General features: G+C 44.7%; 1 protein-coding gene across 1 annotated transcript in view; it reads right to left on the bottom strand.

Moving 5' to 3' along the window:
* The window catches only part of LOC129384193 (uncharacterized), a 126,821-nt gene that overhangs the window by 67,859 nt on the left and 46,362 nt on the right, over positions 1-12,600 (bottom strand). Inside the window, exons 7-9 of the mRNA XM_055069411.2 lie at positions 11,023-11,043; positions 9,604-9,621; positions 3,941-3,958 (exon numbers count right to left, since the gene is read on the bottom strand). Of these exons, the coding sequence (XP_054925386.2) occupies positions 3,941-3,958; positions 9,604-9,621; positions 11,023-11,043 (57 nt within the window). The remainder of the gene's footprint in view (positions 1-3,940; positions 3,959-9,603; positions 9,622-11,022; positions 11,044-12,600) is intronic.

Genomic DNA, 12,600 nt, shown 5'->3' with positions numbered 1-12,600 from the left:
ACAACAGACAGCCGGGTAGAAGCATCGATAACTTTCCAGAAACGTCGGATACATGCAGGCGCGTCCCTCGCTGTGCGATTACAGTTGTTAAGCGGCGAAACGTGGTCGGCCGATAAAGATAAGCACACGTGTCAATACCCCCCTCTTAAAAAGCATCGACCTGATGCTGCAAACAAACGAAGTTAATAAACAAAAGCACTCGTAGCAAAGAAAAGAACAAAAATAACGAAGTTCGTCAGCGTCCGTAAAAGGGTTTAAGGCGCACCACGTGGACCACTTCAGATCGTGCGCGGCGCCGCTGTGAATGCGAAATGCCGTCTGGCACGACCTCATAGTCCAGTGCGCCAATACGTCGGATGACCTTGTAGGGCCCGAAATATCGTCGGAGTAGTTTCTCACTGAGTCCTCGTCGGCGTATCGGGGTCCAGACCCAAACACGGTCGCCAGGCTGGTACTCGACGAAGCGTCGTCGGAGGTTGTAGTGTCGGCTGTCGGTCCTCTGCTGGCTTTTGATTCGCAGGCGGGCGAGCTGTCGGGCTTCTTCGGCGCGCTGGAGATAGCTAGCGACGTCAACATTCTCTTCGTCAGTTACGTGCGGCAGCATGGCGTCAAGCGTCGTCGTCGGGTTCCTGCCGTAGACCAGCTTGAACGGCGTGATCTGTGTTGTTTCTTGCACCGCCGTGTTGTACGCAAAGGTTACGTACGGCAGGACCGCGTCCCACGTCTTGTGTTCGACGTCGACGTACATTGCTAGCATGTCGGCGAGGGTCTTGTTCAGGCGCTCCGTGAGACCATTCGTCTGCGGATGGTAGGCAGTTGTCCTCCTGTGGCTTGTCTGGCTGTACTGCAGAATGGCTTGGGTGAGCTCTGCTGTAAAAGCCGTTCCTCTGTCGGTGATGAGGACTTCTGGGGCACCATGTCGCAGCAGCATGTTCTCGACGAAAAATTTCGCCACTTCGGCTGCGCTGCCTTTTGGTAGAGCTTTAGTTTCAGCAAAGCGGGTGAGATAGTCCGTCGCCACGACGATCCACTTATTCCCGGATTTTGATATCGGAAACGGCCCCAACAAATCCATCCCAATCTGCTGGAATGGTCGGCGAGGAGGTTCGATCGGCTGTAGTAATCCTGCTGGCCTTGTCGGTGGTGTCTTGCGTCGTTGACAGTCTCGGCATGTCTTGACGTAACGGGCGACGTCGGCGGTCAGACGCGGCCAGTAATACCTTTCCTGTATTCTCGACAGCGTCCGGGAAAATCCGAGGTGCCCAGCGGTTGGATCGTCGTGTAGGGCGTGCAGTATTTCTGGACGCAGCGCTGACGGTACAACAAGAAGGTAGCTCGCGCGGACTGGTGAGAAGTTCTTCTTCACGAGCAGGTTGTTTTGTAGCGTGAACGACGACAACCCGCGCTTAAATGCCCTAGGGACAACGTCGGTGTTCCCTTCCAAATACTCGACGAGGCCTTTTAGCTCCGGGTCTGCTCTTTGCTGTTTAGTGAAGTCTTCCGCGCTTATTATCCCAAGGAAGGCGTCGTCGTCCTCGTCGTCTTGCGGCGGGGGATCGATGGGGGCGCGCGATAAGCAGTCGGCGTCGGAGTGTTTTCTTCCGGACTTGTATATTACCGTGACGTCATATTCTTGTAGTCTGAGGCTCCACCGCGCCAGCCGTCCTGAAGGGTCCTTTAAGTTAGCTAGCCAACACAATGCATGATGGTCACTGACGACTTTGAATGGCCTGCCATAGAGGTAAGGGCGGAATTTAGCTATAGCCCAAATGATGGCGAGGCATTCCTTTTCAGTCGTAGAATAGTTGCTTTCCGCTTTTGACAGCGACCGGCTAGCATACGATATCACCCTTTCAAGTCCTTCTTTCCTCTGGACTAGGACGGCACCGGGACAAACTTTTATTGGGCGAACCTGTGCCCACAAAACAGGCTACACTTATAGCACAACGATAGCGGCGAACACGCTCGGCGATCGTCGAAAATCTGATCAGCGGGTCAAGCGCGTCGGCTTTTATACAGAATCGTCGAATGTTCCAGACTAATCGTTGGGACCCGCATTCCTTCCACAAAGTTCTACAACATTCGAGTCACGCGATGAAATCAGATAACACAAGGTTCGGCGACAACAGACAGCCGGGTAGAAGCATCGATAACTTTCCAGAAACGTCGGATACATGCAGGCGCGTCCCTCGCTGTGCGATTACAGTTGTTAAGCGGCGAAACGTGGTCGGCCGATAAAGATAAGCACACGTGTCAATATTAAAGCACTACTACATTATCTAAACAGCTACTGTCTCAATAGACGCTGCTGTGCTTCCCGAAATGCATCGGCGCTGTGGCCACACAAAATGTTCACAGCAAGCTATTGTTCTGCTGTTGGCTCACAGAACTAAATAGTCTTAAGCGGTAACAGCGAACAGAGGCAGTGATTAGTTTGTGTCCTCGTTTTGAAATGGAAACCAGAAAAAAAAAACATCGTTGAAACCACGCACAAGTGTTTGGTTATTCAATGTAATCGAATACGCGTATTTTTTCGAATTGCCCATGAGTAGGCATAAGCCCAGCTAATGGTGTACTTGTGAATTCACAAAGGAAAATTCGTAACGAAAGTACAAAATGGGAACAAGTAGCTGTGGACAGCAGCGTAAAATAAAGAAAGAAAAATAATAGAAACCCGAATTTGCGGTATAGTGTAAACTCTGCTTTAAAGGTACATTTTAAATACTTTAAAAGTGCCTAAAAGTAAAAAATTTGGCCATCAGCCTTTTGCCGTTCGAGACCAAAAATTTGTGAGGTGGCGCGAAATAATAAATTGAGTATTCATAAATGTTTTCTTCGGATATTTTATCGAGCAGAGTAGTGCTTAATATATTATGACGTCGGCATTATTATTTCTGCCACCTAGCTGTACAGAGAGGAATTAATAACGAAGTATGTGGTTCCATTATCAACGGGTGTAGAATGCAAAAAAAAAATTAAATTATGGGGTTTTACGTGCCAAAACCACTTTCTGATTATGAGGCACGCCGTAGTGGAGGACTCCGGAAATTTCGGCCACCTGGGGTTCTTTCACGTGCACCTAAATCTAAGTACACGGGTGTTTTCGCATTTCGCCCCCATCGAAATGCGGCCGCCGCGGCCGGGATTCGATCCCGCGACCTCGTGCTCAGCAGCCTAACACCATAGCCACTGAGCAACCACGGCGGGTCGGGTGTAGAATGCAAGTGCTGATACGTTCTTGTGAAAAGTGCATATTTACTTATCGTTACATCATACTTGCGCGACCTAAATTATTTTGACTCTGTGGTATTTTTGGAGCAAACTAGCAGCACATGACTGAAATGGCGACTGCCCCACTGTAGGCTTCATTCTTGTGGGCTCTAAATGCTAAAATGTTTTCAGATTGTAGATTACGTGGACTTTGGACCGTCGTTCTCTGCGGACTTGCAAGCGCCGTCACAATAGGTGGATGGGGGTTCCAAGGGCTTCACGGTGACTTACAGCCGTCGTTCCCTCCGGGTTTGCAAGTGCTCAGCGGGGGGGGGGGGGGGGGGGGGGGGAGACGGGTTGTTTTCGAGCGACCCTTCAGAGCTGCAAAGCAGCTTTGCTCGGGACCCAGGTTACCTGGAATCGTGCCAGGCTCCCGCTACCGTTTCGAAAAGAGTCAAACAGTGCGACAATAGCACCGCGTGCAGCACACGAGAAGGGTGGGGGTCGCCAACTTGTCTGGACGTACTGCGCCTCGGGAACGCGGTAGATGCGCTTCTGCGCGCCTTAATTAAGTGCGACGCGATTCGATGTGGTCTGGTGAACTCGAAGGATGCCAGGGAAGGGTCTCGTATCTAACACTGTGCAAACCCGCTTTGAGCTTCGAATAATGTGCATTTTCTAACTTTCCAGCTGTCGATCCTGTAATTAGGGAAAAAATGGTATCACTTACCGGGCCTCGTGGCTGGCACTGTGCGAAAAGAGAGAGGGAGGGAGAGATTGAAGATTTTACAATCAATAAATATGGCCAATATAACGGATTAACTAGCCATTATCACGTAACGATTCTGTTCGAATTCGTTCTTTTTTTCCCCGCTTCGTCACTGGTCCGAAAGCTGTTTGGGCCTACGCTGTCACCTCGATTACCTGGCTTTAATGGGCTATTCATGATAAGAACAGAATAGATTAGATCGAAATGTAAAGCTTAAAGTATATAGGCTCTGTTATAATAGTGAAACTGTTCATTTAAATACACGAGGCTTTTAGCACTCTTCCTGCATGCAACGTTTTAAGAACGTCCTCAGAAACTTAATTTGGGACTGACTGAGAAAAACATAACAAAGCTCGAAAACAAGAATTTGGTGGCTTAGGGCATATGTTTGTGGTTGTTTCGCAGCGTTTTGACAGCGCTACAACGTTCCTGCAAAAGCACATCTAAGCCTTACTGCTGGCACAAACTCGCTCAACCGACAATTAGGAAGCAAGGTTCTCACGTACATATCTGGTTTGTCTCGTAATGCAGGTTTGAATCTGTTCTCACCAACTTCAAAGCATGGTCATAGCGCTCTCAAAAACCTAACATGCGACGAAAAAAACTTTGGTTTGCGAAAGTTACGAATTGAATCGGTGAATAAAAGGCTCAGACAAGAACGTCATGCGCTGATTGAAACGGCGGTATTAATATTGCAAAGGGCGTGATTTCTATCACCGAATGCTGTATAAGCACAAAAGGTTTATGCTTATTGTTAGTGACAAAACCATTTCTTCTGCATCTGTATTAAAACGCACCTCGTCGAAGATGCTGCGGGTCAAAGGGTGCGCCCATATGCGCAGTCCTGAAACTTGTGTTTATGATTTCAAATCAGATCATGCCCTCGTGTAGCCCATACATCGGTCAAATTATCGTGCTCCACAGCCAAGATTTGGGAATTTCGGAAACCGTGAGATATAGCTTGTCATACCAATTTTTCATCAGCCATAACCGGATCAATATTTTTTTTAATTTCTTTGTTCGTGCTCTAGTACCTAAACCTTTCTATCCCGGTAATATTCTGGGTGCGTGCGTTTGTTTGTGAGCCGATTTGTCAGGCAAAGTATCTTTTCGCTTGCTTGCAATAATACAAGTGTGCTTCTGTATCTTGAATTATCAGCAGCATATGATCTCCATGGATGACGGAGATGAGTCATTTTTTTTCTGCTACACTGGTATTATACTCTAGCTCGCCAGACTGTTAAAAAAGAAAAAAATGAATTCTTACATGTGGAGAATTCGTATTACCAGGAATCACAGGCATCTAATTTTTTGCTCACTTTCTCAAGGTTAAAAAATTATTTCAGATGCCCAAGAAGGCAATGTCCAGACTACTGCATAAAGTCATTGGAAGAGCAGGTTGAAATAGAGAGTTGACTGGTAGTTGAAGAACATTATTTTAAGTGTGGTTTGTTGTTTCTCTTTTTTTAGGTGTGAGAGCTGGAGCTTGTCATCTTTCCTATTACAAGACACTAGTCAAAGCTTTGAGTAGACTGTCTTTGATTGGAACTATTTAACCTATATTATACATTGAGTTGTAAGAAATTGCACAGCATCCGCATTTGACTCGGATCGTTACTCCTGCATGCTTTCGTGGACGTAGTTATAATTTAATATCAAAAGCTTCGCTGCGAAATCAATTTTTACTGGTTGCTGCCGGTATAGGGAAGATTGATAGGAATATTTATTTTGGCGTATTAGGTTCCTTTTTCATTGGTGAGATATCTGTCACAGGTGTTTCGCCGAAAGAGCCGCGACAGTAAGCAAAAAAACACTAGTTAACTTCACCACAAACTTGTATATATACAGCCATTGTTATGCGGAAGTTATTATATAATTTGTTGGCCTAAAACATTGGCATAACTTCGTGCTTTCTACAAAATAAGCTTCGCATTTGTTTTTCATCTGAAAAGGATGCTACTAGCATAGCGGTAGAAAAGTTGATTTTGCGGCTTAAATATGAGGACTCACAATGTCGCAGAAAATGCGCCTGCATGTATTCACAATTAAAGTATTATTATAAGTTTGGCAATTTAGCCTATTGAATAATGCTTACAAAGTAATTATCACGAAAACATTTCTTCTCTCTAACTCTGTTAAGTCTTATTCATCACAATTCAGCTTATGTTGTGGCCAATATGTCTTGGGACACATTTTGCTCTTCTTTGCGCTATTACCAGTTACACGTTTAAGACCCGGTTGTGACTGCAGTAGACAACATGCTGTTTGTCACGCGCAAGTGGAGAATGCAAAAACTATGATGGGAAGATAATCGGAGGGCAGGTCCTACGCCATGCTGGGTGCTGTTAATTTCCCCGTAAAGAACTTCCCTTGGCAGGGAAGAAGCGCCACAAAGGGAAGAAAGATTTGCTACTACGGGGGAGGCCGAGACGACGCGAAGGGCTCTGGGCCATGGAACCGAGACTCATCCAGGCGCTCGTTGCCAATCACTTGACTTTTTCGGCATTTCCTATTGAACGATGTCAGTAAGTTTTGTTGAAGTGCCAGAAAGCCTGTTTGTTTTGGATCTCCGAGTTTCTGAGCTTTTGATTTCTTCAACACGAAGCGTCCGTCACACTTTCATATGTAGCCGAGTCTGAGACATCACCTGGCGACGTAACAATGCAGAACCAGCGACCAGCTATGGATCCACTCGCATGTTCTGCAATTTAGGTGGTGTAAACTTAAAAAAAAAATATTGAAATAGACCAAAAGCATTGTGTTGTCCCACCTATACAAATTGTTCCAATTCTCTCGTGCATCGCATAAACAAGAATCATTTCCGTCTCACTCCCTTCGCCCACACATCACACATCTTCCCGTAGTAACCACCAAAACACCGTTTGTCCTGCGCAAGCCCGCGCAACTGCCGATCTTCGCTCATTTTTTGTTCAAATAGCCAATAACTGGAATGACCTTCCTCCCCACGTCGTGCACCACTCCAGCCCCACTGCGTTCAAAGCGCACATCGAACAAACCCTGTATGAATCCCCACCTCTCATGTAACACCGCTGCACGGGGTATTTGAGGTATAATAAATAAATAAACATAAATTTAGTAATAAATTACGATAGACTGCCAACAATGGCTCCAGTGTTGCCTAAATTTATTACGATACATTGGATCTCAAAAACCGCAAGGACGCAGAGGAGAAAACCGACACACACAGGCGCCTGTGTGTTTCTGTTCTCTCCTCTACATCGTTGTGCGGTTGGCGCCACAGGAAAAAAACGGCAAAATGTTACATCAAAGAGATATTGGACACTCCTCTGAAGTGGAGTCAAGGCGTAATGGGGTAACACAATCCGTATTTGTAATTACGCAGCAAATAAGTATGGCCTTCTTGTACAGCGACACATGTTGCACATTTTTCAATACAGTTGACTCACGTGCTCCAAGCACAAGAACAAAAAAATAATTTAGTTCTTCAAGCATTGGAAGAAGGCAGAAAGTTTTTGTCCTTCCCCGTTCCTAATGGTCGCAGCCCGTCGAGTATGCCGTAAAGCAATGTGGTGCTTTAGGCAAAGCGATCGTGTGTGGCAATATTTGGCACATCGTTGCCGAGTAGCTGCTACATAGTTGGGATGATACGTCCGAGAACGCTGCATCAAATTCTGGCAGCGGCGGCCGCATTTTTATGAGGGCGAATTGAAAAGTGCGCTTACACCCACTGTTGGCTTCGCGTTAGGAGCTACACGTGGTCCAAATAATTCGGGAGACCCCTACACCCCTCCCACACACCACTACAGCATGCTTGGTAATCAAATAGTAGGCATGACACGTAAAATTTCAGAATTACATTTGCATACACATTTATTACGCGGAGTGTGCAGTTCACCCAAAGCTTAAGTAACATTGTTTTCATCGTTGCTACCGCTGAGTAGAGCTGACAAGAAAAGGATCCGTACGGTACTGCATGCAAGTGCGACTGAAGTTGTAATACCCACTGTCGGATTCGCTCTTTGACTGTTGATTTTAAAACAAAACACTTTTTATTGAACGCATGGTCCATTAAAAACTCATATTGACTGATCCAGCGTTTAGGTTAGCGCAGTTGCAAAATCGAAAGAATGCTTGTAGCAGGGCCACAACTACCAGACAATATTTACTGATGAAATAAGATATTGGTAATAATAGAACGTCGCGACTTACTCGGTGCTTCCTCTGTCGTTGGCGGTACTGCAGAAAATAAATTAATGGTATTTACTGAGTAAATAACCCGAATTGGTTGTGTATGGTGTTACACAAGATCAGAAATGTCAGTTGAGGCACTTCGAAGCAATTACAAGCTGGCTTTGCAATTACTACCTCGAAAATACAAATACAGCGAGTCACCGGGGCCATCCTCAAGCTATCATAAAGGTTTGGTCCTAGTATGGCGCCACTTGTCATGGCTGACGTGATTTATGGTTGTTGTGAGAATGACTTGTGGGAATTGTGTGCTTTCAAGCATAAAGTCATGACATATCAGTGTTATTTTACTATTTATTATATTTGACTTAATGGATCTCGAAGATCGTGTTGATAAGCTTCAACGCGGCTTCATCTTAGGTTTTGCAGATGTGTCTTTTCGTGAGGTATTTATTCAAGCCCGCCATGAATAAGCACGGGTTATTGCAGATAGACTATCCTGTGCATTATACTTCCTAGCAAAAGGTTCCCTGGTCCCACTTTTCGCAGCTCGTTTTATAATTATAAATCTCGAACACTTCACTGAATCACACAAATTGAAGGAATTCGACAAATATATGCTTGCCGCATAATTGCTTCGAGATGCGCAAATAAAGAACGCTGCTTTTATCAACCTGCACATCTCGTGTTGACTGAGACTTCCTGAAAAACCACTTGCTACGACTTACGTGGAGCTCTTGTCCTGGGTTCTGCAACAAATAAAAGCATAAACGCTGATGATATCGCGCTACCTTACATCTTATTAAAATTTCTAACTTATTTCACCTTGTTTTACGTATTTTATTATACTTACATTTAAGCAATAATTTTAACACGAAGGAAACGATCGCAAGTACAAATGACGCAGAATCATAGCTGATGGAAATCTGTAATGTAGTCATCTCGTTTGTTAGTGCCTTCAATGAAGGCACTCAGGTGCCTTCATTGTACGAGGAGTATAAACTACCATACCATTCTAATCTGCTGTCCCTATTTAGTGTCGCAAGAAGTAGTCTCTTTTAAAAGTTCTTTCCTCATGGGACACCATATGCGCTGGTACATTCGCTGGGTATTAAAAACTGTTTACGATAAAAAGATACCACCATCGACGATATCGTAGGATGGAAAAGCATTCTCTAATGCGTTTAGGTTAAACCGTTTGATGAAGCTGGACACGCTCAATGGCTGCACAAGCTCACTAGGGTATTTAACAAACAGTTGCCACCGGAAATTCGTGAACAGCAGCAATCGTAGCAGTTGATTAGGGATCTACGCTTTTGACTGCACCGCTAACAATATGAACACGTGTGCGTGATATGCTCCATCTAAGTGTGCAAAGGCACGTGGAGTAATTTGATATTTTTAACCTGTCAGCTGTTGATCGTGTAATTAGGCCAAAAATTGATATCACTTACCAGGCTTCGGGCCTTCCGCTACGTGAAGAGAAGAGAGAGAGAGAGTGAAATTTTATTATCAGTTAAATATGACCAAATTTACGGATTCACTGGCCATTATCACGTAACGATTCCGTACCAATTCGTTCTTTTTTCCGCCGCTTGGTCAGTGATCCGAAAGGCGTTCAGCCTACGTTATCAGCTCAATTAGCCGGTCTTGATGGGCGGTTTATGATAAGAACGGAATCGAATCGATCGAAATGTATAGCGTACTATAAGCAGGCCCTGTTATTCAAGCGAAACCGTTCATTTACCTGTAGGAAGCCATTAACACTCATCCTGCATGCAAGGTTCAAAGAACGTCCTCATAAACTTAATTTGGGACTCGCTGAGAAAAGCATAACAAGGCACGAAAACAGGAATTTGGAGGCTTATGGCATAATAGTGTGGTCGTTTCAAGACTTTCGGGCACTGTTACAATGTTCATGCAAAGAAACTGCTGCAAGAATCTGGCTCAACGGATAATTAGGAAGCAAGAGTCTCACTTACATATCTCATTGGTCTCGTACCGCAGGTTTAATCCTGTTCTCACCAACTTCAAAACGCGGTCAGAGCGCTCTCAAGCACCCCAATATGCCATGAAAAAGACTTCTTTGCTCTTCTTTGCATTAATATCAGTTACATGTCTAAAGCTCTGTCATGACTGCAGTGGACAACATGCTGTTTGCTACTCGCTAGATTAGAGTTGTAGAACTACGCTGGGAAAATAGTCGGAGGACATCTCCCAGGCGGCACTGGGCGCTGATAGTTTTGCCATAATGAGCTCCCCTCGTCAGAGAAGATGCGCCGCGAAGGGAACGAAGAGTTTCCACTTCCGGGGATGCCGAAACGACTCAAAGGGCTCCGGGCTATTGAAACGAGGCTCATCCAGGTGTTCTTTCCTAAACATTTAACTTTTTCTGTATTTCTTATTGATCGATGTAAATAACTTTTCTGCAGCTAGGTGCGAATAAACCTTCATTTCTTTTTCGATTTCCAACTTTATAACTTCTGATTTCTTCAACCCTATGCCACCGCCACGCTACTTTATGGGGCCGGGTTCGAGACATGACCTAGCGTTGCAACAACAGGTGATCAGCGGTGACATTTGAAGGTACAAGCGCCAAAGACGGTCGGCCGGGGAGAGAGAACCTGCTATCATGCAGGTTCATCATCGATCATACTTCTGAACAAAACGCTCCTTGGTCCCACTTTCCGCAGCTCGTTTTGTCACTTATAAATCTAAAAGTTTTCACTGAATGACACAAACTTCACAACGTTGCCAAATATATGTTTGCCAGAGAATTACTTCGAAACCTGCCATTAAATGAGGATGCTTTGCTCAACCTACATATCACATGTCGAATGGGGCTTCGTGAAGAAACACTTGCTACGACTTACCAGGAGGTCTAGTGACTGGTACTGCAACAAAGAAAAGCGTCAGCACTGATGACATTGCTCTACAATAACTTTTATGAAAATTACGCGCTCATTATACCTTGTCTTACTTATTTTATTATACTTAAATTTTAGCAGTAATTTTAGCACGAAGGAAACGATTGCACACTCAAATTGACACAGAATAAAAGCCCACGGAAGTCTATAATGTGGTCACCTGTTGCTGCTATCCTAGTTTTTTTTTTTCACTTCGTCTATCGAGAGGTTAACAAGCTTCTGGTTACGTCAAAGAGTAGTTGTTTTCTTCTAGAGTAGTTATTATGGTTAAAACAAAATTCAGCGCTAACACAAGCCAAAAGGAAACAGGTGTAGGACATCGATGACTTAATCTGGCGAGGAGTGTAATCTGTCATTCAATTCTAACCTGCTGACTCCGACTTAATGTTACACGAAGTAGTCTCTTTTAAAAGGTTTTTTCCTCAAGGGACAGCATATGCGTCGGCACATTTCGACTAACACAATATCTCCCTCCGAGTAACTTTCGCTGTGTATTAAAAACTGTTTACGATAAAAAAAAAAAGATATCATTACTGTCGATATTGTAAACTGAAAAAAGCATTCTCTAACACTGGCAGGTTAGATCGTTTGGTGAATATTGACGCGTTCCTTGTTCTCAGTATCTCATTCTGGCATTTAAAAAACAGGTCGCTGCCGGAAACTCGTGAGCAGCAGCAATTGTAGCAGTACATTAGAGATGAATGTATTTTCACTGCGACCACTAACAACATGAATACGCACGCGTAATGTGCTCCATATACGTGTGCAAATGCGCTTGGAGGAATGTGCCTTTTCCAACCTGTCAGCTGTGATTCGTGTAATTAGGCCAAGAAGCCATACCACTAACGGGAAACCGGGTCCTCCGGTACTGCGTGAGTAAAAAAACAGAGCGAAGGTTTAACTATCAATTGAATATCGCGGTCAAGTTAACAAATTCCCTAGCCATGATTGCGTAATTGTTCTGTTCAAACTCGCTCTTTTTCCCGCGCTTCTTCAGTGGTTCGAAAGGCGTTCAGCCTACGTCATCCCCTCGCTTACCTCGCTTGTAGGGGCAGTTTATGATAAGAACAGACTAGAATACAGCGAAATTAATAGCATAACGTATATATGCCCTGCAATAACAGTGAAACCTTTCATTTAAATATACGATGCATTTAACATTCATCCTGCATTTCAACATTCTAGGAACGTCCTCACAAACTTAATTAGCACTCATTGAGAAAATCAAAACGACGCTCGAAAACAAGAATTTGGTGGCTTATGGCATATGCGTGTGGTCGTTTCAAATCGTTCTGGAAGCGCTTCAACGCTGATGCAAAAGCACAAGTAAGCGTTACTGTTTGCACAAGGAAGCAGGATTGTCACTGAAATGCCTGGTCCACCTCGTAATGCAGGCTAAAAGCTTCTCTCACCAACTTCAAAGCACGGTCAGAGCGCTCTCGACCCCCCCCCCCCCCCCCTCCCATGCCATCACCTGAAAAGCTTACGTTAGCTCAACTTCAGACAGTAACCAGCGAATTAAAG

Source organism: Dermacentor andersoni, chromosome 8 (genome assembly GCF_023375885.2).
Source record: "Dermacentor andersoni chromosome 8, qqDerAnde1_hic_scaffold, whole genome shotgun sequence".
NCBI lineage: Eukaryota > Metazoa > Arthropoda > Arachnida > Ixodida > Ixodidae > Dermacentor > Dermacentor andersoni.
The sequence above is the reverse complement of the archived record's forward strand: the minus strand, read 5'-3'. Positions and strand labels throughout refer to the sequence as shown.